Source organism: Nerophis lumbriciformis, linkage group LG08 (genome assembly GCF_033978685.3).
Source record: "Nerophis lumbriciformis linkage group LG08, RoL_Nlum_v2.1, whole genome shotgun sequence".
Classification (NCBI taxonomy): domain Eukaryota; kingdom Metazoa; phylum Chordata; class Actinopteri; order Syngnathiformes; family Syngnathidae; genus Nerophis; species Nerophis lumbriciformis.
The window spans coordinates 16,092,501-16,118,786 of NC_084555.2; the positions used below are offsets into that span (position 1 = coordinate 16,092,501).

General features: G+C 39.7%; 1 protein-coding gene across 1 annotated transcript in view; it reads right to left on the bottom strand.

The window, feature by feature from the left end:
• mboat2a (membrane bound O-acyltransferase domain containing 2a) overlaps positions 1-26,286 on the bottom strand; it is a 129,824-nt gene that overhangs the window by 6,988 nt on the left and 96,550 nt on the right. Inside the window, exons 4-12 of the mRNA XM_061968347.2 lie at positions 20,352-20,447; positions 16,821-16,876; positions 10,748-10,802; positions 7,462-7,648; positions 2,567-2,759; positions 2,301-2,404; positions 2,146-2,210; positions 1,938-2,070; positions 178-329 (exon numbers count right to left, since the gene is read on the bottom strand). Of these exons, the coding sequence (XP_061824331.1) occupies positions 178-329; positions 1,938-2,070; positions 2,146-2,210; positions 2,301-2,404; positions 2,567-2,759; positions 7,462-7,648; positions 10,748-10,802; positions 16,821-16,876; positions 20,352-20,447 (1,041 nt within the window). The remainder of the gene's footprint in view (positions 1-177; positions 330-1,937; positions 2,071-2,145; positions 2,211-2,300; positions 2,405-2,566; positions 2,760-7,461; positions 7,649-10,747; positions 10,803-16,820; positions 16,877-20,351; positions 20,448-26,286) is intronic.

Below are 26,286 nucleotides of genomic sequence, written 5' to 3' on the forward strand. Positions count from 1 at the left end.
ATTAAAATGTTCCGTTAACTGCAGCGGCCTGACGAAGGGGAACTGCGCTCATATGGCCGCTGCGTGAGCAGTAACTTAATTCTTTTGGCTGATATTACAGTAATTCCCACATTATAAGCGGACTGAATTACTGTAATAAAAGCAGTAATTGGGGCTTGCTCTGCATTAATTTCATACCTGTAGAATTTGAGCGAGGGTCCCACAGTGAGTAGGACAAACGGCACCACTGTGTAACTGATGGCAACTTGAGTCCACGCCCACGTGATGACATCATAGATGCGCTTGTATGAGTCAGAGACCAGGAAGTGAGGTCTGATGTTGTGTCTTACCTGGAAGCAAAGGGAAATAGCCTGTTATCCAAACACATTTATATATATTTTAAATGGTAAACGTACAATATCCACATGTCTACTTCATTCAAAAGACAGGAGACACACTCCTTAAAAGGTATGTTTTGCGGTGTGTTATTGGTTTGCTAAGTAGCTGTGGGAAACAAACCGCATCTTTACACAGGAAAATGAAAAAAAAAAAAAACAAATAACTGCAACATTTCCTGGAACAAACACAGCACCTAATTATTGTATTTATTACACTCCCCACTTCTTTAGGTAAACAAAACAAATGTGTGCTGTAGGTGGCAGCAATGTGCAACATGGAGCCATAATTATGACAAAACAGAAAATAGATATAAGATGTTTATTTGTATGAATTATTTTTAATAATATTATGCAATATTTTACATATTTTATGAATATTTTATAAAATTTTGTTAGCTAATGAAATTATTAGTTCATAATAAATATTATAAAATAATATGCAGTATAACATATGTATTAAAATGTTATTATTCAATGTAGTATAGCTTATGGCAGTGGTTCTCAACCTTTTTTCAGTGATGTACCCCCTGTGAAATGTTTTTTTAAATCAAGTACCCCCTAATCAGAGCAAAGCATTTTTGGTTGAAAAAAACAGATAAAGAATTAAAATACAGCACTATGTCATCAGTTTCTGATTTATTAAATTGTATAACAGTGCAAAATATGGCTCATTTGTAGTGGTCTTTCTTGAACTATTTGGAAAAAAAAGATAGGTTTTTATTTATATTTATAAAGGATTTTTGAATTGTTGCTATTTTTAGAATATTTAAAAAAAATCTCACGTACCCCTTGGCATACCTTCAAGTGCCCCCAGGGGTACGCGTACCCCCATTTGAGAACCACTGGCTTATGGTGTCCCGACAACATTTTCACTTGCAATAAGATACAGATATTAGAGCCTTAAGTATTGGTTAATACTGATATTGATCGGATATGATATCAGTACAAATCATAGCTACTTTTATTATTTTGTAGTGTGGAATGTTAGAACAGTCTTGATCACATAAAAGTTGTCAAACAGAGAATAATGGTAGGTATGAAAAACACTACCCTATTTAATAATAGCCGTCAGGAATGGACTTATGCTGTCTTTAAGTTGAAGTACAGTGGTAATTTTTTTTTTTTTTTTTGTAGACACCTAGTGGCCATAATAATTCATAAAAATTATGACATTATTAAAAAGGACATTAAGACATTTAGTTAACTGGCGTTGCACAAGTGCAGGACTGCTTGTATTGGAAATTTTAGATGCAAGACGGTGATATCGAACCAATATTTATATCGGATCGGAACATGCTAATTATCTCTAACTAATTAAAGGGTACTCTAAGTTTCTGTTGTATTTTTCATTATTTAAAAAATACAATTATATATTTTAATTTTTTAATTGTGTCCCGTATGAAATTCATCTTATTTGACGAAAGGCATTTAGCGGTCTACCTAAAGGAATAATTACATTTTTGGATACCGCTCTTCTATTGAATGGAATGTCATTGGACTGTGCAGGGGGATGACTGTTGTAAAATGTTGTCAAATTTATTCAAGGGGTGGGGAACTTACTGCACGTGCCGCCATGGTCATGGCAGTGCCAGTGAGGAAGGTTATGTAGTAGCCAGGATACACGCCGTGCCACATGGCTGACAGTAGGAAGGTGGCGGCAGTGGGGTTGACGGGACAGCGCTCATAACATACCCTGGAGGACAAAAGACACTTCTGGTAAGAATATGACTATGAGCATGGAACAATAATCCATCCAGTTTGCGTTTACCTTTTGAGCCAGAGAGCTGTCTGGATGTTCCAGTTGTCAAGGAACAGCTTGAAACTGGTAGCAAACTAAACACCCCCCCCAAAATACAAATGGTCAGACAGCCATTCAAAAAAAGTGAAATAATGTGTCTTTGCAAAGACTTAAGTCAATTTAACCTCAATGTCCAAAATTCTGAGGTTGGAAATCAGGTCCCAGCGCGGGGAGCCATCTTTGTTGTAGCCGTTGAAGCCAAATCCTGCTGCATTGTTGATAGCATCAGCTGCACAGGTGGAAACATACAAATGAATACAAAAAAGGAGGATACTTTATTTCATTAGGTGTGAATCAGAGGATGCAGTTTGCAATGTCATCACCAGAGGGAGCTCCAATATCAACATTTGTGTGCAATTCACATAGTGCTTCAAGCAGTGATCCAACTCACCCAGCGTCCAGACAAAGTAGTACTTGGGTCTGAGAGCCAGCATGGCCAAGTAAAGGTAGACCACTTGTATGTAAAAGGGCGTGTTGGTAATGAAGTCGTCGTCTATGGACCGCTCCACTGGGATCAGCTTGCACAAGGACAAATAGATGCCCAGCGAGACGGCGCATGTGCACAGCTTAGAGATGACATCATCCTAAACGACAAAAAATAAGATTATTTCCATTAAAAAGTAAACAAACACAACCCAATAATGAGTGTTTTATGCAGTATGTTACGGAGCAAATACATAATTACTGTTCTAAGCACTGTTAACATACTGTAGCTTTTCCTAAAGAAAATCAAGTAAATAGGATGGATTGTCCTGCCTATGAATATAGATTGTCTAGTCAACAGAGCAAGACTGTTAGTCAAAGATTGTCAATAAAACAGGGCTGTGATTACTAGTAAGGGGAAAACAGTACACACAGACATATTATTGTCAACAAATAAAGCAGAGGAGTGAACATCTATTTACCAGATTGTCTTTATCAGGAGTTGTAAAATGTTCTTACACCAAGTAACGCCTCAAAATTATTTTGGCTTTGCAAGTACCATCACCTTTGCCACCTTTGATTGCCATTCCTTAAAATATGTGACTTGTATTATGACGAACAAAGTAAACGTTTACATTTCGTCGAAGGTAATTTGAATTTAGTTACATTTTATAATTGGTCAACACATTTGTATTTGTGCGCTTATTTTTGTACTGTATATGTTTTGTATAAATATTTTTTTCCAAATGTCTGGTCTTCCTAAGCACTACGAGCATACTTGCCAACCCTCCCGATTTTCCCGGCAGACTCCCGAATTTCAGTGCCCCTCCCGAAAATCTCCCGGGGCAACCATTCTCCCGAATTTCTCCTGATTTCCACCCGAACAAAAATATTGGGGGCGTGCTTTAAAGACACTGTCTTTAGCGTCCTCTACAAGCTGTTGTCACGTTCGCTTTTTCTCCATTCAAACAGCGTGCCGACCCAGTCGCATAATATATGCAGTTTTTACACACACATGAGTGACTGCAAGGCATACTTGATCAACAGCCATACAGGTCACACTGAGGGTGGACGTATAAACAACTTTAACACTGTTACAAATATGCACCACACTGTGAACCCACATCAAACAAGAATGATAAACACATTTCGGGAGAACATCCGCACCGTAACACAACAGAACAAATACCCAGAATCCCTTGCAGCACTAACTCTTCCGGGACGCTACAATAAACACCCCCCGCTACCACCAAACACCGCCCCCCTAACCCCGCCCACCTCAAACCCCCCCCACCCCATCTCCCGAATTCGGAGGTCTCACGGTTGGCAAGTATGACTACCAGTGATACACTTAAGGATTGTCGATATGACCTAAAATCTGTATCGCGATATAGATAGGAGCCTCTTGCTACAACGATATATATCACAATATATTATTTGGCATATAAATGATAACAGGTTACAAGGGTGCCTAATTTAGCTGCTGATGTATACAATAACATACTGTGTCATTTCCAGTTGTATTTTTTTCTCAAAACTATAATCTATTAGCTAATTTACTGTTAATATCTGGTTACTTTCTGTTGTAACATGCTTCTATTGACACTTCTTTTAGATTGTAATAAACAATTATTTTTCTGTTAATTGAATACTTTAAATTAGTTATGGGTGATACTTAGGGGTGTAACGGTACGCGTATTTGTATTGAACCGTTTCGGTACGGGGGTTCTGGTTCGGTTCGGAGGTGTACCGAACGAGTTTCCACAGGAACATATTAAGTAGCCGCCAAAGTTAAAGTCTAAACAAGCTGCTCTGCTTTCTGCCTCTGTCTCCAACACAGCACACAGCATTGTCCCACCCATACAACCATCTTATTGGTTACAACCATGGCGGTAACAGCCAATCAGCAGTGCGTATTCAGAGCGGTAACAGCCAATCAGCAGTGCGTATTCAGAGCGCATTGGAGTCAGCGCTTCTGCAGTGGGGTTAGCAGATAGGTGTTTAGCAGGTGAGCATCAGGCAGCGGACTCTCCCCAAATTAAAATAAACACCTCCCAGTCAACTACTAGTAACATCACTATGAGCCCGTTGACGTTCTAGAAACAAACTGCAGCGCAGCTCGCTCCCAGTCCTGGCTTGAGGTGAAGGCTAATTAGCTTTTAGCGTAACGTTAGCTCATTTTGTGGTGTGTGTGTGTGTGTGTGCGTGTGTGTGTGCGTGTGTGTTACAGACAGCAAAGCCCTGTCTGTCTGTTATTTCACTTTACCCTTTTCTGTGTTGATTGAGCTGTGTTGAAGCAGCAAAAAAGGACATTATGTTAAATGAAGAGTTTCCGTCTGATAGTTGATATAATAATGTAACTGCATCATTAAGCCTACATGAACTCCATGGTATTCAGGGATGAATAGTCTCTCCTATTGCTATTGTACTATTTTTTTCAGCTATAGTTACATTAATCATTAGTAATGTAGCAGCCTAGTTTTGAATGTCAGGGTCCATGCTTTCACATGTTGATAAAAATATAACATTTACATAATAAAAATCAACTATAGGCTTCCCAAATGCTGTAATAAATTAAGCATGATGAGTTGACTTGAAACTGTTTAACGTTGCACTTTTTATATGTAGAAGAAAAGTTTTGTCATTTTTTGTCATCTGAGAAACAACTTGAGGCAGTTTAATGTTGATTAACGTGGGCAGAATTATTATAGTGTTCCCAATGTTAAAAGGATAAAGCCATTGTTTACAAATTTGGTAAATAAATAACCAAAAAATTTATATTTCGTTGTTTTCTTACTGTACCGAAAATGAACCGAACCGTGACCTCTAAACCGAGGTACGTACTGAACCGAAATTTTTGTGTACCGTTAAACCCCCAGTGATACTAGAAATGTGGGTATCAATCCAATACTGAGTAGTTACAGGGGCAGTATTGGTCATAATGTTCATACCTAAAATTTTCATGATCATTAAATGATTACATTTTTGACCATAACTGTAATCCAACAATAACAATTACTATTTAAATTATATCTTTATTCTGTTTTGTTGTATTCAAATTGTACAATAAAGTCAATGGTGCAAAATAACTAAACAAGAACTACTAGTTGCTTTCATGTCCTGAGTTTATAAACAATAAAAAAAACGACCAAAAATCGGTTGTGTGATAAAAAAATAAATATTGATTTATTCGCTCTAGTTTTAACAATATACTGATACTATTCTTGGTATTGTTACTGTCGAGATTTATGACGATCCCCCCGCCCCTGTTTACATTCAAAAGCCTAGCGGTTTTTTGTATCCTCCTGCAGTGTCCAGTGTAGCATGTTTAACTCTTCCTTGGCCTCTAGTCCTCCAATGATAAGAATACTTGTAAGTTTTTGACGCCATGAAGGCGAGGATTAGTGATTTACAATCCGCACTGTGGATGGTGCATTAGCCACTAGCGAGGATGCGACAATGCGTTGAGGACACCTTTGTTCGCTTGCCGCTGTCAACTTTGTGGGACACAGCAGATAGAATGCGCCATCAACATGCATTATCCTGATATAACAATAGTATTACCAGCTCTATCGTCATCATTTGTATCATACATCATTTAATCGCGCAACCTTAGTGGTCCTCATACCAATGGTCAGTATACAAGGAGCATTTCCTCTGCTGCTGCTGCTTTAAGCACAACTGCAAAAACACCTTTTTGTAGGATTCTTTGTAGAGTTGTGGGCCAGGCCACTATTTTAATTGGTCTTATCTATTCCCTCACATTTTTATTATATCCTAGTAGTAATATCCAAGTAAAATCATATTTTAATAACTCTCACTGACAGTAATTTGTTTACACTGCATGACACTTGCACTGAACACAGACATACAGTAGATCCCCACCCATAAAATTATACAAATGTTTATTTTAAATACTCTAAACCAGGGATTCTCAAACTGTGTCACATGTACCATTAGTGGTATGCAGGCTCCATCTCGTGCTGCGCTTAGAATCACTTAATCAAATATTCAAACACAGTGTTACTGTTCAAACTGTGTGCAATGTTACAGTGGCCCACAATATTAAATATAATTGTTAAATAAAACCTGTGCCTTGTCTTTTATGAATATTCAGGTCCACTACACTACTGTTATTTTTGAATTGGTCATAATGGTAGTACTTGGAAAGTCAAGTGTTTACTGAGGTGGTACTTGGTGAAACAAAGTTTGAGAACCACTGCTCTAAACACTATAAAATGCCTCTGTACAATTCCAGGCATACAGTTCACAGTATTATATCTTCCTGCTGAAAAAATGGCCAATGGGACAGCGCCCTCTAGTGGATTTATAGCTGCAGCACTTTTCCCCCCATGCTGATAACCCAATCAAACCACTTTCTATTTAAGTTGTAATGAAAAACCATTTAGAAGGTGGGATCTACTATACTACATTTTCTTTTCTTTTTTTCATTTATTTATTTATTTCAGGCAATGATATAAAAAAGTACAAAGTTGACAACACATAATAATATACATTAATATAGTGCAAAAGTTAATGTATAGTATGTAATGCATGATTGTCCAGTTTTGCCTGAAAGGGAGTGGGAAGAAGATAACTTATTTAATCCCACCCCCAGTTCTCCATTCAGTGATTATTCACATGAGTTCCACTCTTACTTTGTTCAAGGATTATAATACAGATGTTGTATCATAGTGGCATTACCACAGGTAACAATAATTATTACACTGTAACAATAATTTGTATCAACAATGTAGGAATAATGAATATACCAACAATGGTAATAGACAACATAGCAATAATGGTAACTGTACATATCTTGTTTTTGTACCATTTCTCCACCTAAGAAGTCACCGCATATACCTTGGGTGAGGGTTCACTCTGCTTGTGTTTCCCGTTCTCTTTGCCGTTGGCGTTCTCCTGGTGCCGCGGCTGGTAGCACGTGCCCTCGATGAAAGCCATGTAGTCGTTGTAGGAGCAGGTGGGTCCTGCCAGGATGCCCATGAAGTTGCAGTTGTAGCTGAGATACTCCAGTAGGCTGGGCATCCGCCTAGAGGGCAAGACACAAGCAATATATTAGTATATTGATATTAACCATCCATTTTCTACCGCGTGTCCCTTTCGGGGTGGCGGGGGTTGCTGGAGCCTATCTCAACTGCATTCGGGCGGTAGGCAGGGTACACCCTGGACGAGTCGCCATCTCATCACAGGGCCAACGCAGATAGACAGACAACATTCACACTCACATTCACACACTAAGGTCAATTTTAGTGTTAGTATTAGTATATTAGTAGGCGTGTACTTCTTGGCATTTCCAATGACATTGAGGCTTTACACAATTGATTACTTAATCAGGGTTTGGATGAGATCCCTTATTTTCCTGTGAAACTTCATTATTATGGGTGTCCTCATACAACATTTTTACTTCCAAAATGTACCGATATTGGAGTTTTGAGTTAAAGTTAAAGTACCAATGATTGTCACGCACACTAGGTGTGGTGAAATGTGTCCTCTGCATTAGACCCATCCCCTTGTTCACCCCCTGGGAGGTGAGGGGAGCAGTGAGCAGCGGGAATTGTTTTTAGTGATTTAACCCCCAATTCCAACCCTTGATGCTGAGTGCCAAGCAGGGAGGTAACGGGTCCCATTTTTATAGGCCAGGATTTGAACTCACAACATACCGATCTCAGGGCGAACACGCTAACCACTAGGCCACTGAGTATTATTCTGTAGTGTGCAATATCAAAAATGGTTTGATCAAGTGATATTACTCAAACAGAGAACAATGAATGAAAAAACACTAACCTATTTATTATTAACTGTTTGGAATGGACTTATGCTGTTGAATTGAAGTGGAGCATTTATTGTTCTTTTTGGCGACACCCAGTGGCCACAATTATTCATAAATTTAAAGGCCTACTGAAATGAATTTTTTTTATTTGAACGGGGATAGCAGATCCATTCTATGTGTCATACTTGATCATTTCGCGATATTGCCATATTTTTGTTGAAAGGATTTAGTAGAGAACATCGACGATAAAGTTCGCAACTTTTGGTCGCTGATAAAAAAAAAAAGCCTTGCCTGTACCGGAAGTAGCGTGACGTCACAAGTTGAAAGTCTCCTCACATTTCCCCATTGTTTACACCAGCAGCGAGAGCGATTCGGACCGAGAAAGCGACAATTACCCCAATAATTTGAGCGAGGATGAAAGATTTGTGGATGAAAAACGTGAGAGTGAAGGACTAGAGTGCAGTGCAGGACGTATCTTTTTTCGCTCTGACCGTAACTTAGGTACAAGGGCTCATTGGATTCCACACTCTCTCCTTTTTCTATTGTGGATCACGGATTTGTATTTTAAACCACCTCGGATACTATATCCTCTTGAAAATGAGAGTCGAGAACACGAAATGGACATTCACAGTGACTTTTATCTCCACGACAATACATCAGCAAAGCACTTTAGCTACGGAGCTAACGTGATAGCATCGTGCTTAACTGCAGATAGAAACAAAATAAATAAGCCCCTGACTGGAAGGATAGACAGAATATCAACAATACTACCAAACTCTGGACCTGTAACCACACGGTTAATGCTGTACCGCTTGACGAAGCCTAGCTAACGACGCCATTGAAGCGAACTTAGCTACGGGACCTCGATAGAGCTATGCTAATAACATTAGCTCTCCACCTACGCCAGCTCTCATCTGCTCATCAACACCAGTGCTCACCTGCGTTCCAGCAATCGACGGCGCAACGAAGGACTTCACCCGATCATCGATGCGGTCGGCGGCTAGCGTCGGATAGCGCGTCTGCTATCCAAGTCAAAGTCCTCCTGGTTGTGTTGCTGTAGCCAGACGCTAATACACCGATCGCACCTACAGCTTTCTTCTTTGCAGTCTCCATTGTTCATTAAACAAATTGCAAAAGATTCACCAACACAGATGTCCAGAATACTGTGGAATTTAGCGATGAAAAAAGACGATTTAAGCTGGCGACCGACCTATTCCAAAATGTCTGATTCAACTACTGACGTCACGCGCATACGTCATCATACCTAGACGTTTTCAACCGGAAGTTTCCCAGGAAATTTAAAATTGCACTTTATAAGTTAACCCAGCCGTATTGGCATGTGTTGCAATGTTAAGATTTCATCATTGATATATAAACTATCAGACTGCGTGGTCGGTAGTAGTGGGTTTCAGTAGGCCTTTAAGCTCATGAGTAAATTGAATGATGTGGACATATTTGTAGCTGGATATTTTCTAATACGCTTCTGTCTTGGAGACTTTGTATCTGTAGGAAATGTGCAAATATAATTATTTGATACTTGTTTTATTGATAAATGTTGCAATATTGTTTGATTAAGGACACTTACTATGTATGTTGTGTAGCTGCTAGCTCCTAGTAGCATATAGCCTATCGTGTTTTGTAAATTACTTCACTAAAATACAATGTTAACTGGCTGTCAGGCTTTGCAGAAGTAAACGTGCTGCAGGACTGCTCGTACTGGAGCGCTTACAAGGGCGATTTTAGATGCAAGCCGATATAATCCAATACTTGTTTTTTTGCCGTTATCAAACCGATATCAATATGGGATCGTGACACCCCTGACCATAATATGCTTCAAACTTTGTGGGAACAGTTCTTGGAACTAAGGCCTTTTTTCCATCACTTTGTGACAAGCTGCAAGGCTAACTTGCAGCTCAGTTCCAACATCAGTCACCTCTGACCTTAACAATGGATGAACTGAGAACAATTCCCACAGTCTTCTGAGAAGAGTGGGTTGTGCCCCAATACTTTTGTCCATATAGAATACCTGATGAAGTTTCAAATCTATCCATGCATCCTGTCCTTACATGTCAAAGAACACTCCCACTGTTTGTAATATGAACTCCGTTTAAATGTTGTCACATATTAATTCCCTGACCTACTTCTTAGATTCTTGCTGAACTTTTGCAGCCTCCCTGTCTCATTAGTTTGGGGAGGGAGAACCCTGCCAGTTGCCCATTGCGCACAAGTAATGAGCGGCTTCATGAATACAAAACATAGAATGAATGCACAGTTGTATCAACTAAAGTGGGTCTGGTCCCCTTTTGTTAAATGAGCATCAAGCATAAAAGTTAGTAAAAACATATCTGAGTCACATACCTGATAGCAAGGTATTTCTGACTTGCAGTCAGTTGTGCATCTCGCTTGGTCAAACCTATAAATAAATAAAAAACACATTCATGATACACTCACAGAAAAAGCATTTGTTTCTCTTTATTTATTTATTAGGATAAACCAGTGACTCTGCAATAGGGGCAAGAAGGTGCAGCAAAAGATCCAGCAGTTGGCGCAGTTGTTCTTTGTCCCAATATTGTGCTTTATATTACTATTAATATAGCAACTTTTTTGTGTGTATAATAACCATCCCGTCTCCGCTCAGGATGGTCTACCGGTGGCCCCACTATCAGAATCAGAATCAGAATCAGCTTTATTGTCATTACGCAAGGTAACGAGATTGAGGCCATTCCATACAGTGCGATGTGTGCATGCTAGAAAAACAATGTGCAAATATATAAAAATATAAAAAATGTAGAAGTGCAATGAATATGGTGTGAAATGAATATATACATGAAAAAAAAAACAGGGTGGTTGGTGGAATGGGTTATTGCACCGAAGAGAAGGCAGTTATGAGGGACAATGGGGCAGTCCGTTCAGGATGGTTATGGCCCTGGGGAAGAAGCTGTTCTTTAGCCTGTTTGTTTTGGTTTTAATGCACCTGTAGCGCTTCCCAGAGGGCAGCAGGTGGAACAGGTCAGAGCCAGGGTGGGTGCTGTCCTTGATGATGGCACTGGCTCTGTTGAGGCAGCGGGAGGTGTAGATGTCCGTCAGAGAGGGGAGAGGGCGGCCGATGATCTTCTGAGCCGTCTTGACCACTCTTTGCAGCCTCTCCCTGTCTGCTGCAGTGCAGCTGCCGTACCATACCGTAATACAGTAGGTCAGCAGGCTCTTGATGGACGAGCGGTAGAAGGTCAGCAGCAGGTCAGGCTTCAGGTTGTACTTCCCGAGGACTCTAAGGAAGTGTAGCCGCTGCTGAGCCTTCTTGATGATTGATGTGGTGTTGACTGTCCAGGAGAAGTCATTAGAGATGTGGACTCCAAGGTACCTGAAGGTGTGGACCCTCTCTACACGCTCGCCGTTGATGTAGAGGGGGGCAGGGTCGGTGCTGCTCCTCCTGAAGTCGACGATGATCTCTCTGGTCTTGCTGGTGTTGAGAGCGAGGTTGTTCTCCGAAGACCAGGCCGTCAGCTTCAGGACCTCCTCTCTGTAGGCATCCTCGTCACCCCTGGAGATGAGCCCGACCACTGTGGTATCGTCGGCGAACTTGACGGTAAGGTTGTCACTGTGGGCCGGACTGCAGTCATGGGTGTAAAGGCAGTAGAGGAGGGGGCTCAGCACACAGCCCTGTGGGGAGCCGATGCTCAGCGTGCGGGAGGATGAGAGGTGCGGGCCAAGTCTCACATTCTGGGGTCGGTCCGTTAGGAAGTCCCTTATCCAGGCGTTTGTGAGAGGGGGGAGGCCAAGAGTGTCCAGTTTATTGCAGAGTCTGTCCGGGATTATTGTATTGAAGGCAGAGCTATAGTCCACAGAGAGCATCCGGACGTAGCTCTGCTGCTGCTCCAGGTGGTTCAGAGCAGAGTGGAGAGCAACAGCGATGGCGTCCTCTGTGGACCTGTTCGCCCGGTATGCGAACTGGTGGGGGTCGAAGTCTGGAGGGATATGGTCCTTGATGTGCTGGAGAACAAGTCGCTCGAAGCACTTCATGATTACCGGAGTGAGGGCCACTGGTCGGTAATCATTCAGGCTGGTGATGGGAGACTTCTTCGGCACCGGGATTATTGTAGATGACTTCAGGCAGGATGGGATGACTGCCTGAGCCAGGGAGAGGTTGAAGATCCTGGTGAGGGGGGGAGTGAGCTGGTGGGCGCACGTCCTGAGCACCTTTCCAGGTACTCCGTCTGGTCCGGTAGCCTTCCTGGGGTTCACAGCCAGGAGCACTCGTCTGACACTGTGCTCCTGTACAGTGAGTGGAGTGGCGCCGGAGCCCGGTGGGGGCGGGGGCAGGGCTGAAGCAGATGAGTGTCGCTGGGGGGTTTCGAAACGGGCAAAGAAACAGTTAAGCTCCTCTGCCAGTGTCGCACTCTGATCCGCAGTTGTCATATTGCAGCCTCTGAAGTTCGTGATGTCATGAATGCCCCGCCACACCTCCCGTGAGTTTTTGCTGGACAGATGGGACTCTATGCACCTCCTGTGGTCCGCCTTTGCTTTTTTAATCCCTCTCTTCAGGTCGGCTCTAGCAACACTGTACAGTGCCCTGTCCCCTGACCTGAAGGCTGCGTCACGGGCCCTGAGGAGTGTGCGGACCTGGCTGGTCATCCAGGGTTTCTTGTTGGGGTAAACCCGGATGGTTTTTTCCACAGTCACATTCCCGATGCAGAACTTTATGTAGTCCAGCACCGTTCCTGTGGCTGTCTCCAGCTCCTGTTGTTGGAAGAGGTCCCAGTCTGTGTGTTGGAAGCAGTCCTGAAGTTTGGGGAGTGCATCGTCAGGCCAGGTCATAACAGTCTTTGTGATAGGCCTGGCCTGGCGTCTGATGGGGGTGTAGGTAGGAGAGAGCAGGAGGGAAAGATGGTCTGACTGTCCAAGCTGGGGGAGGAGTGTAGCTCTGTACGCGTGCTTTATGTTGGTATACACGTGGTCCAGGGTGTTCTTGCCCCTTGTAGAACACTTCACGTGCTGGTAGAACTTAGGGAGTACAGTCTTCAGATTGGCCTTATTAAAATCCCCTGCTATGATATGAACACCGTCGGGGTGGGCCCGCTGCTGTTCGTTGACAGTGTTCAGCAGAAAAGAGAGCGCTGTGTTTACTTTGGCGTCCGGTGGAATATACACAGCCGTGATGATAACAACAGACAGCTCTCTCGGGAGAAAAAAAGGCCGACATCTAACAGACATGTACTCCACGTCCGGGCAACAGTGCTGTTCAGTGATTGTCCCGTTGTTACACCAGTTCTCATGCACGTAGATACAGAGCCCCCCTCCTCTGCTCTTACCGGAGTCCTTAGTTCTGTCCCGGCGGAGCAGAGTGCGTCCGGCTAGCTGCATGCTAGCATCGGGTATTTCCGGGTGAAGCCAGGCTTCGGTGATAATCATAGCACAACAGTCCCGAACATAGCGGTTTCCAGCAAGTTGTAACTCCAGGTCGTCCATCTTCTGTACAAGGGATCTGGCATTAGAGAGGAACAGGCTCGGTAGAGGTGGCTTGTGGGGTTGTTTCCTAAGCCTGAGCAAGACGCCGGACCTGCGGCCACGCTTCTGCTTCCTCTCCCTCCTCCGTCTGCGCCGTCTCCCAGACCAGACAACAAACCACGGAGAGCCCTGTGCTCTCGCTATGTCATCTGGGATGTTGTGCTCGTGGTGAAAGTCGCTCGAAACAGATATCTGGTGCGAGTTACCGATATCCAAGAGTGACTGGCGGGTGTACCGGGTGTTTGCAGTACAGGTGGTGCACAAAAGGAAAAAAAACATGAAGAAAAGAAGGAAGAAAGAGCACTGAAATGGAGAGCCGTAAGCCGCTGCGTCTGTGCGCGCCGCCATCTATGGACTGGACTCTCATTATTATGTTAGATGCACTATGGACTGGACTTTCACAATATTATGCTAGACCCACTCGACGTCCATTGTATCCGGTCCCCTAAGGGGGGGGGTCACCCACATCTGCGGTCCTCTCCAAGGTTTCTCATAGTCATTCACATTGACATCCCACTGGGTTGTGAGTTTTTCCTTGCCCTTATGTGGGCTCTGAACCGAGGATGTCTTTGTGGCTTGTGCAGCCCTTTGAGGCACTTGTGATTTAGGGTTATATAAATAAACATTGATTGATTGATTGATTGATATATTTTTTTTTTTTTCTTATTTATTTATTTATTTTTTCTTTAGCTTAAAATTGAGCTGTTTGGCCACAATACCCAGCAATATGTTTGGAGGAGAAAAGGTGAGACCTTTAATCCCAGGAACACCAGCATGGTGGTGGTAGTATTATGCTCTGGGTCTGTTTTGCTGCTAATGAAACTGGTGCTTTACAGAGACTAAATGGGACAATGAAAAAGGAGGATTACTTCCAAATTCTTCAGGACAACATAAAATCATCAGCCCAGAGGTTGGGTCTTGGGCGCAGTTGGGTGTTCCAACATGACAATGACCCCAAACACTCGTCAAAAGTGGTAAAGGAATGGCTAAATCAGGCTAGAATTAAGGGTTTTAGAATGGCCTTCCCAAAGTTCTGACTTAAACGTGTGGACAATGCTGAAGAAACAAGTCCATGTCAGAAAACCAACAAATTTAGCTGAACTGCACCAATTTTGTCAAGAAGAGTGGTCAAAAATTCAACCAGAAGCTTGTGGGTGGCTACCAAAAGCACTTTTTTGCAGTGAAACTTGCCATGGGACATGTAACCAAATATTAACATTGCTGTATGTATACTTTTGACCCTGCAGATTTGGTCACATTTTCAGTATACCCATAATAAATTCATAAAAGAACCAAACTTCATGAATTATTTTTTGTGACCAACAAGTATGTGCTCCAATCACTCTATCACAAAAAAATAAGAGTTGTAGAAATTATTGTAAACTTAAGACACCCATGACATTATGTTCTTTACAAGTGTATGTAAAGAACATAATGACCACGAATGTATAAACACGTATGTATGTATGTATGTATATACTGTATGTATATATATATATATATATATATATATATATATATATACACAGTATATATATATACACACACATACATATATGTATATATATATATATATATATATATATATACATATGTATATATATATATATATACATACGTGTGTATATATATATATATACATACGTATATATATATATATATATATATATATATATATATATATATATACATACATACGTATATATATATATATATATATATATATATATATATATATATATATATATACATATATATATATACTTATATATATATGTACATACATACTGTATATATATGTTAGGTCAAAACACGGAGGCTATTTCATCCCTACAAGCCTGTTTCGCAGGTGTCCCTGCTCTTCAGGGGAGTTTATAAATATATATATATATATATATATATATATATATATATATATATATATATACATACATACATGTAGATACATATACATGTATATGTGTGTATATATATCATTTAGTTTTTAAATTTAAAATAAAGGTGAAAAATGACAGAGAAATTGAATTTACATTTTGGTAACTGAAATAAAGAATAAAAGAATAAAAAAATAAGTTGTTGTATTTCACAGATAGGTGTCTACCTAGAGGGCACTTACTGTACATTCGAATTAACTGCACTTCCGCCCTCTTCCTGTACCAACCATTCTGGATACGGTAATCATTATATAATCATCAACGCTCAGTAATGGTACAGTAATTGCAAATTCAAACAGTATGAAATTATTTGTTGTTGTTATCCTAAAAAACATTATTTAATTTACTTTCTGTGTTATTTAACTCCACCCTGGTGCACAAATCCTGCCTAGCAACATGGTTGTACAAACAAATGACCCGGCCACTATGAATGAAAAGAATACGGCATACAGACAGTGCGTGGTGTTTGTTCAGTCATGTTAGAAATCCTAAACCAATACAAGCTGTGGTTGCCAGTCCTAACAACACATTGGTGACATGACAAACATTTCAAGTTAAATATTTGTCTTTAGGGGTTAATGTTGTCAATAAGAAGCTCAGGGAGGAACGTTAAAACGATGACATTGACACATTCCCAGTGATGATATTGTTCAATGCTCCAACTGCAGCAAGGGAGTCATCATCCTTCAGGAAACCTAAAAAAAAAATCTGGCGGTGTGTCATATGCTTGTCAGCTGGTGGCGATGACTTCACATGCAGCGTGACCATGTTTGCCCCAGAATGGAGTGGATGCTTTGTTTTTAAGTCAGCCATTTAACCGTTTAACATGGAGCCAGTGAGAGAGAACAGCAGGACATGGCTTTGTTACGTAACAGTGTTTATACTCTTTGTGCACGGTTCACCTGTCCTCAGCATGAATATATGACCGTGTGACCTGCTTTTTTAAACTTCGCACAAATGTTTTCACTTGATAAAACACGGGTTCGTCTTACCGTCGTGTATTTCGAATGCGAGGCTGGTAATCTTCTGTGTGATCACCATCATGGGCCTGATGAAGAAAAGAAGACAAAAGCTGCTCAGTGGCTGTTTTTCCTAAATATAATTAAAGCTTTAATTTAACAATCCTCTTACAATGCCAAACATCATTTATTAGGAGGGATATTATTGCTTTATGGCCGCATCCAGAAAAATAATGAATGCATTATCCAATCCAATAATGGTGACTGTATGAGATTTACAATGGGATGTTCTCCATCTCGGTCGCACAACAAGGGGGACGGTCAAAAAGTTAAGACTCAGGCATTAATACGCATTGTTATTGTACTACCTCAACTAAAGGATGACCATAACCAAAACACAATCTCTGTTTTTCAATACTCCTTTTGGACATATTTTTTAAGATAATATGAAGTATATAATCACTCACCATACAACAATAGATGATATCTGTCTATTCCGTGACCGCTTCTATGTTGGCTACCTCTCTTTGTTTATAATGTATATTTTCTGCTGGATCTACTCTCTATTTTATGCTGCCCTTTTTTTGCTGCAGCTGTTACATATACTGTAATATCGTACATGGTAATTGGGATTTGTAATATATCGTGTATATATATTATATACAAATATAATATAATAATTAGAAATGTCCGATAATGGCTTTTTTACCGATATCCGATATTCCGATATTGTCCAACTCTTAATTACCGATACCGATATCAACCGATACTGATATATACAGTCGTAGAATTAACACATTATTATGCCTAATTTTGTTGTGATGCCCCGCTGGATGCATTAAACAATGTAACAAGGTTTTCCAAAATAAATCAACTCAAGTTATGGAAAAAAATGCCAACATGGCACTGCCATATTTATTATTGAAGTCACAAAAAGCTTTATTTTTTTTAACATGCCTCAAAACAATAACAGTGCAAACTTTTTCATAACATGGTCACTACTTCCTAGTTTCTCTTGTTATATTCTTATTTTACTGTCATATTTGTATTCTCATTGTTGCTTTTTATTTTTATTCTTATTGTAATATTTTTCTATTCTGTTTCCATTTATACCCCCATTATTTACTTTTTAAATTCGATCTCAATTCTGTACACTGCTGCTGGAATTTTAATTTTCCTGAGGGAACTCTCCTGAAGGAATCATTAAAGTACTATCTATCTATCCAAACAGCAGCTTGGAATTTGGGACATGCTCTCCCTGAGAGAGACTATGAGGAGGTTGAGGTGGGCGGGGGCGGGGGCGGGGTGGGTGGGGGTAGGGGTAGCGGGGGGCTTTATATTGTAGCGTCCCGGAAGAGTTAGTACTGCAAGGGATTCTGGGTATTTGTTCTCTTGTGTTTATGTTGTGTTACGGTGCGGATGTTCTCCCGAAATGTGTTTGTCATTCTTGTTTGGTGTCGGTTCACAGTGTTGCGCATATTTGTAACAGTGTTAAAGTTGTTTATACGGCCACCCTCAGTGTGACCTGGATGGCTGTTGATCAAGTATGCCTTGCATTAATCCGTGATAAGAACAGCCGGTAGATATTATGTAACTCGGACGGCACGCACGCAAAGGAAATGCCTTTAAGGGTTATTGGGACTCTGTACCTCTCCCTACGTCCGTGTACACAGCAGCGTTTTAAAACGTCATACATTTAACTTTTAGAAACCGATACCGATAATTATGAAACCGATACCGATCATTTCCGATATTACATTTTAAAGCATTTATCGGCCGATAATATCGTCAGCCCGATATTATCGGACATCCCTAATAATAATATAATATATCAGTATATACTATATACTGTATATATAATATGTAAATATTACATATATGTTGTATTTTATATTGCTACTATGGTATATTTTTAGTCTACTTTATACCTGCATTATCCTTTCCATCCTTTGTAACTGAGCTACTGTGTGGAACAATTTCCCTTGTGGATCAATAAAGTTTGTCTAAGTCTAAGTATAAGTCTAAGGTTTTTATTTATTTATTATATGACGACTAGGGATGGGTATCGTTTACATTTTAACCCTTATTAGTACCAAATGGGTACTTGAAAATCGATGCCAGTGCTTAAACTGTGCAGGTACTTAAAAAAATTGATAACATGCAAACTTTTGTACAAAAACTATATTTTTAAGGGATTTTATGACATTCAACGTGACTCGTAATTGGAATACTTCAAATACATAACTTACTGGTAAATGATAACTAGGTAACACATTCAAATATAAGTACCGTCATCCCTCGCCACGTCCTGCTTCATATGTTGCGGCTTCACTAAATGGCAGATTTATTTTGGATATATATTTATATGTTTTAAAACATATTCTACAATTGTTTTGGTCCTAAATTAAGCATTTTCAAACATGAAATGGCTATATAAACTGAAACGATCAATATGACAGTAGTATTGGCCACTAGAGGAGATCAAACCAATCAGAGTGCACTGCTTAGCATGTTGGTCACTGATTGGCTCCGCCTCAGCCAGCATTACTATATTGTATTAAAAGAGTGTACAAGTGACTAAAGGGTGTTGTTTCATGTCTAGAGGGCTTGCATAATGTTGAAAAACGTATTTAATAAACGAGGGACAACTGAAATAAAGTCTTCAACAAATTGTCATATTTATTACAGCAATACAGAATGTAGAGAATGTGCAAAAAGTGACTTTTGAAGTATTGACGATGATAATTTCAGGGGTTTGTGAATGCGGTGTTATGAGGGCTAATATTGGCACGTATGGACAGTAATAACGTTGAAAAGGGAGCGTCGATCTCGGCATGCCTCTGTCGGGACACAAAATTACTTACAAGAGATTACTTAATATTAATAATAATTATCATTATAACAACACACTTTTCAAAACATAAAGATGGGGTAAAATAACTAACAATTAATAGAGTCCTCTTTTTGGTTCTGGTTACTACCGCTTACATTGGCCTTTGTGAGGAAAGACCATTTTTACATTTTACATATTGCAGTGGTTAACTTCTTTTTACAGTTGGATATTTAAGTTTTCAGTGATTAAACACTTAAAGGATTCACTAAAACAACAGCATGACCCTGACACAGATTATTTCGACTTCAATTATTATTTTGTCAAAATAATTTCAGATCGATGCTAAACAATATTAATCTTACACATAAAAAAAGACAGGAGGCAGTGAAATTGGGGCGAAGTATGCAACATTTTTCAATCAAAAAAAAGGGACAAGACAACACGAGTAGATGAAAGAGTGAAATTTCTGCTCTCCAACAGGCGGTATTGGTTTGGATTAGGTTGCCTAGCAACTACCCACCCCCACCCTGCTGAGAGTGCAAGCAGTCTGCTTGAATTGTCACCAAAAAAAAAAAGTGTGGAGGAGAGAGAACCAAAAGCGAGCGTCTGCAGAGGGCGCCGATCGGTGTGTCACATTTGTGTTGAGCCGGCACACAGCTGAGTTGAATCAAGACTCCACAAACTTTTAATTATCGTTTGCCGTTTTGCAACGTCAGCCTTGGCACACTTACCCAGTAAAATCTGCAGAGTACATGCCGTAATCAAACACGTAGACGCGTGTGACCTGACACACTATCAAGTAGCCAAGCGTCACGATGAAGCAGTACCTGTGCGGAGGAAAGGAGAAAAGAGATTACTATCTGATGGGATGTCATGCAGGAAGCACTTTATACTTATTTACATGGGAGAATAACTATGCGACCATCAATCAGGCAAGAACAAGTACAAGGACTGGAAATGTCACTCTTTTCTTTAGTGTCCTGGGGGATTTTCTTTTTTTTTTTTTTGGTTTATTTGTGAGGTCAGAGGTCACTGATGCTGATGTTCATCTTAAACTCATCCAACCACGCCTGCTGAGTTGGAAGTCTTTCGAAGATGAAGAATTAGGATTTAGGGATTTTATACTTGATTAATGAAACTAGAAGTCCATGGTTGTAGACAACCGTAATGTTTCTCACCGGGCATCATACACTTGGTAATATACCGTATAAGGGCGAGGGGTGCATGATAATTATCAGGTTGATATGAGGAATTATAACGTGACAAAAAAATTCAATAGTAAGATTAGCCATACTGTGCTGTAGGTAGGGCTGGGCTGGGCTGATAAAACAATATTAATATATATCATGATAGACACGTAATCGATATCAATAAAAAACGTATTCAATAAAATGTTTGATATACAGTACATACTGTATATTTTTTTTGGCCAGAAGAAACTGGAAAGAATGAAGCAAGGTTGGTTGCATGAACAAAGGCAGTCATGGTCTGGAAACAGGAAGGGATCTGTGAGTAATGAGAGGGACACGCTAATCAGCCAATCGCGTAACAGTATCAACTACCGCTTTGGTTGTGCCATCTTGTTGTCTCGCTGTTAATTCTCTGCATGGAGTGAGAAGAGAAATTACAAATGAGTGCTGCAGAGAGCACATAAATTGTTAATAAAACAAGGAAAGTCACCTCCACAGTATTTTTTTGAACGGATTGTAGTCCATCTTTTCTTTTCAACCCACGTCTTTTCCCTATTTGGATGTACGGAAACAGGTAGGAACTAAAGTGCAGGACTATGTAAATAAAATAAATAACAAAAAAATAACAAAAAATAATGATTTGGTCCAATAATATTTAAATTAATAATAACTGCATAACATACATTTATTTCCATATGTAAATAGGAATAACAGACCAAATTAAATGTTACACAAACCACGTAACTTCCTGGCAGTAAACCTGCCAAAAATAGTTTAATCTCAGGTTTGTCTATGTTTACATTTTCACACTTTGCACTATTTTGTTACACTTTATTAAGCATTTCTTGCATAGTCTTTATTTTTGCACCTTAATTTAGAGAAGTTATTGTCAAGTGTTTATTGTGATTTTAGAATTTTGTTTACATTAATTGTTTGACTGTTTTCTATTGTTGTATTGACATTCCATTTCCTTTCTTATTTGATAGGTGAGGGGATTATCATCAGAGTAAGGTTACATTTGAAATAAAATTGTTCGCATTTAATAGATGTTTCTCCTAGTCTATACTTTCCATAGGTCATAAAAAATATCAATAATTGTTGATATCGACCAATATAATATACCTACTCAGTGGCCTATTGGTTAGAGTGTCTGTCCTGAGATCGGTAGGTTGTGAGTTCAAACCCCTGCCGAGTCATACCAAAGACTATAAAAATGGGACCCATTACCTCCCTGCTTGGCACTCAGCATCAAGGGTTGGAATTGGGGGTTAAATCACCAAAAAATTATTCCCGGGTGCGGCACCGCTGCTGCTCACTGCTCCCCTCACCTCCCAGGGGGTGATCAAGGGGATGGGTCAAATGCATAGGACAAATTTCAACACACCTAGTGTGTGTGTGACAATCATTGGTACTTTAACTTCAACTTAAAAATGTTCGCATTTAATATATGTTTCTCCTACTTTCCATAGGTCATAAAAAATATCAATAATTATTGATATCGACCAATATAAAAAACTTATATTGTGAAACATTTCAAAAGCTCCTAATTTAGCTGCTGATGTATGCATAGCATCATTTCCAATTGTCTTGTTTTTTCAAAACTATTAATAATGTACTTGTTAATTTATTGTTAATATCTGGTTACTTTCTGTTCTAATATCGTTCTATCTACACTTATGTTCAAATGTAATTAACATGTGTTCTTCTGTTTGTATACTTCACATTAGTTTTGGGTGATACTACAAGTTTGAATATCGATCCAATACCAAGTACTCGTTACAGGGGCAGTACTGGTCATACCACTGTTCATACTTAAAATCTTCAGGATTCTTAAGTGATTACATTTTTGATCACAACTGTAATTTGATAAAAACACAGGATGGTAGTATAACAATTAATGGATTAATGATTTATTTCCTTATTTGATTTTATTACATACAACATTTATAATTAATTCAATAGTACAAAATGACTAAACTAAAGCAAAATTACTAAACAAAAGCAAAACTACTATTTGCTCTTATTTCCTGAGTTTCTAAGAAATAACAAAAAATTACAAATAACGTGATAATAAAACATATTAATCTAATTACTGTAGTTTCAACAATATACTGAAACTATACTTGGTATCGTTACTGTCTATTTAATCAATCCGCCCACCTCTGTTCACATTCAAGAACTCTAGCTTAGCGGTTAGCTATGCTTTTTTGTATCCTGCTACAGTGTGTAGTGTAGCATGTTTTGTTATTCATTCTCTTCTAGTCCTTCAGTGATAATGAAAGTTGTAAGAAACAGAGTTTTCCGTCATGGAGAAGGGGATGATTGATTTAGAAACTGCACTGTGGAGAAACATTAGCCAATAGCTTGAGAGCAAGGATATTGCCTTCGTTGTCTTGTCACTGTCAAATTTGTCGGACATTGGTATAATCAACATGCATTATCACGATATGACGGGAGTATTAAAAGCTCTTTTATTGGCCAAATTGATGTCATTTATATCTGATATATGGCGCAACCCTAATTCTGCGTACAGTGTGGAGTTGGAGAAAAATAATCGTAATCCATGGACTACCTGGTTTAGATGTATCGTGTTGTGTACATTATGTATACGATTTTCACACATATATATATATATATATATATATATATATATATATATATATATATATATACATATATGTATCTTGAAACTGAATACAAGCCGACCTGTCTTTCAATCTGGTCAAAACAGTACTGCAGTACAAAAAGACAATGGCTTCCACAACACGACATCACTATGGAAATGACCACGAACTAGACAAAGAGGCAGAAGAAAATCCAATAATATGTCACTGTTAGCAAACGGAGACAGTGGACAAACCAAATCTTTGAAAAGAAGAGCAAAAGCAGAACAAGGGGGGAAGTCTGTGGGTCGCCTCTGCAGAGTCCAAGTGCTAGCAACCTAGCATTTCTCTTGCTGCGAACAAAACAAGAATTGTGTTGGTCTCAGAAAGAGGGCAACAGGCACGACGAGAGAAAATACACAACACGTCCTTTTGATTCTGAAAGTTTCGTCCAAGATGAGAGAAAGGCCCGAGAGCGGAAAAGACCAGGCTATTGTTATTAATACTACTTCTTCTTCTTCTTGCACTGTGGATACAAGCTGTGTGTGGAGCTCTGTTTGCAGAAGGCCCGACAGGGATTCTGCCATTATTCCATCTGATGTGTGTTTGTGTAATTCACAGCCATTAGGGGTGGGTGTTTTATTTCCACTCAAGGCGTCAGAACAGCCTGTGACTAGAGCAAACCCACTTCCAACTGCTGGAATGCGGTGGACAGGTGTGCATGTACAGGAATTGCAGGTCCAAATGCAAAAATGTGGGATTAAAAAAAGGTATTAAATGTGTATTTCAGCACTGGTAGACCTCACATACAGGTTGTGCATACACACACACACACACACTGATAAATGCCTGAAAGCACACACCACCTTGTGTCCGCTTAAACGCATGCAGAGCTCCAGAGGAAATTTCCATCTGCTTTGCTTGCAGCTGTGATGCAGTAATTCACACTGTCTGCTTCACAGCAAGTCATATGATTTCAGCTTTAACTGCTTTGCTACACAAAAAGGGAATGTTTCGACATACTGCGCTGACACTCAATCAAGACGGTCATCTTAGGCATCGTGGAGGTTGGTTAAGTGCTTTCCAAAGCATGGTGGAATATTCTAGCGTTGATTTAGCAGCTGAGTTGGAAGCGAGGGAAGGAAGAAGTGCCAGTCAGTCACTGGCAACAAGCTCCCAATGTGATCAGCATTCTTACCAGTCACCGTGGCACAAAAATGTGGGACTCATGTTAGTATCATTACCCGGAACACCCGGAAATAGATATATAACTTAAAGCATGGGTGTCAAACTTGTTTTCATTGAGGGCCCTCAATGAAAACAACGAAAACAATGAAAACGCCCTCAAAAGGCTGATTGTAACAGAGAGTAATATATATATATATATATATATATACATATTGATTGCCTCATGATATTATTACACAATTATTTATTGATTATACATATGTTTTACATACACTCTGTTGATTTTACAGTAAAAAAGAATAACTGACAACTCAGTTGCCAAAATATTACCATCAAATTTACGATGATTTTTACAGCATATAAATGGAAAAGCAAAAACAGTAACACTGATTTTACCGTAAAACTGTAATTGTTGTGTTTACGGTAAATGGAAAAACGATTCCACATTTTTTGTGTTTTTTTACGGTAAAATTATGGTGAATGAGCTAACAGTTTCTTCCCGTTCTTTTTACAGTGCACACTTTGATGGGCAACTTGCTTAAAAATCTTGAGTCAAGCCCATATTTAAACATTTATTTTAATTTCAACAAAATAAACTGTTTGGAATGTATGATGACATAATATTTGTTGCAATATTAAATCAAGTTTAAAAGATAGGAAATTGCATGCTGTAAATGTGTTTTGATTTCTGTCAAAATGGAAAGTTGAATACATTAGGTAAGAAAAGGCGTATATAAATTCCAGGCTTTCGCAGGCCACGTAAAATGACGTGGCAGGCCAGATACGGCCCCGGGACTTAAGTTTGACGCCTGTGACTTAAAGGGGAACTGTACTTTTTTCTGAATTTTGCTTATCGTTCACAATCATTATGAGCATACTTGCCAACCTTGAGACCTCCGATTTCGGGAGGTGGGGGTGGGGGGTGGGGGGAGTGGTTGGGGCGGGGGCGTGGTTAAGAGGGGAGGAGTATATTTACAGCTAGAATTCACCAAGTCAAGTATTTCATATATATATATATATATCAGTGACGTGCGGTGAGGTTGATGGCTGGTGAGGCACTGACTTCATCACAGTCAGATTTACAAACATATGAACCCTACAGAGTATCTTATTCACCATTTGATTGGCAGCAGTAAACGAGTTATGTTTAAAAGCTCATACCAGCATTCTTCCCTGCTTGGCACTCAGCATCAAGGGTTGGAATTGGGGGTTAAATCACCAAAAATGATTCCCGGGCGCGGCGCCGCTGCTGCCCACTGCTCCCCTCACCTCCCAGGGGGTGAACAAGGGGATGGGTCAAATGCAGAGGACAAATTTCACCACACCTAGTGTGTGTGTGACAATCATTGGTACTTTAACTTAACTTTAACTTTACACATACAAACTGTAGCACACAAAAAAGCACATTTAATAAAAAAATGTTATTATGGTCTTACCTTTACTTATAAATGCGCCGCTGTTGTGCTGATTAATGAACCCCCTGACGGGAGTGTTATATCAACTAAAGCCCTCACTTAAACTTTCCACGTGCAAGATTGAATCTATTTAAAAAAGTGTAACCGAGGGTTTATAAATGTCGCCTATACTGTATGAAACTACAAAATAACAAACACGGAGGCTCCAGTTTACACGAGGACCACTTTATTTACGTTCTTTCAAAAACTTCCGCTCCACTCCAACGTGTC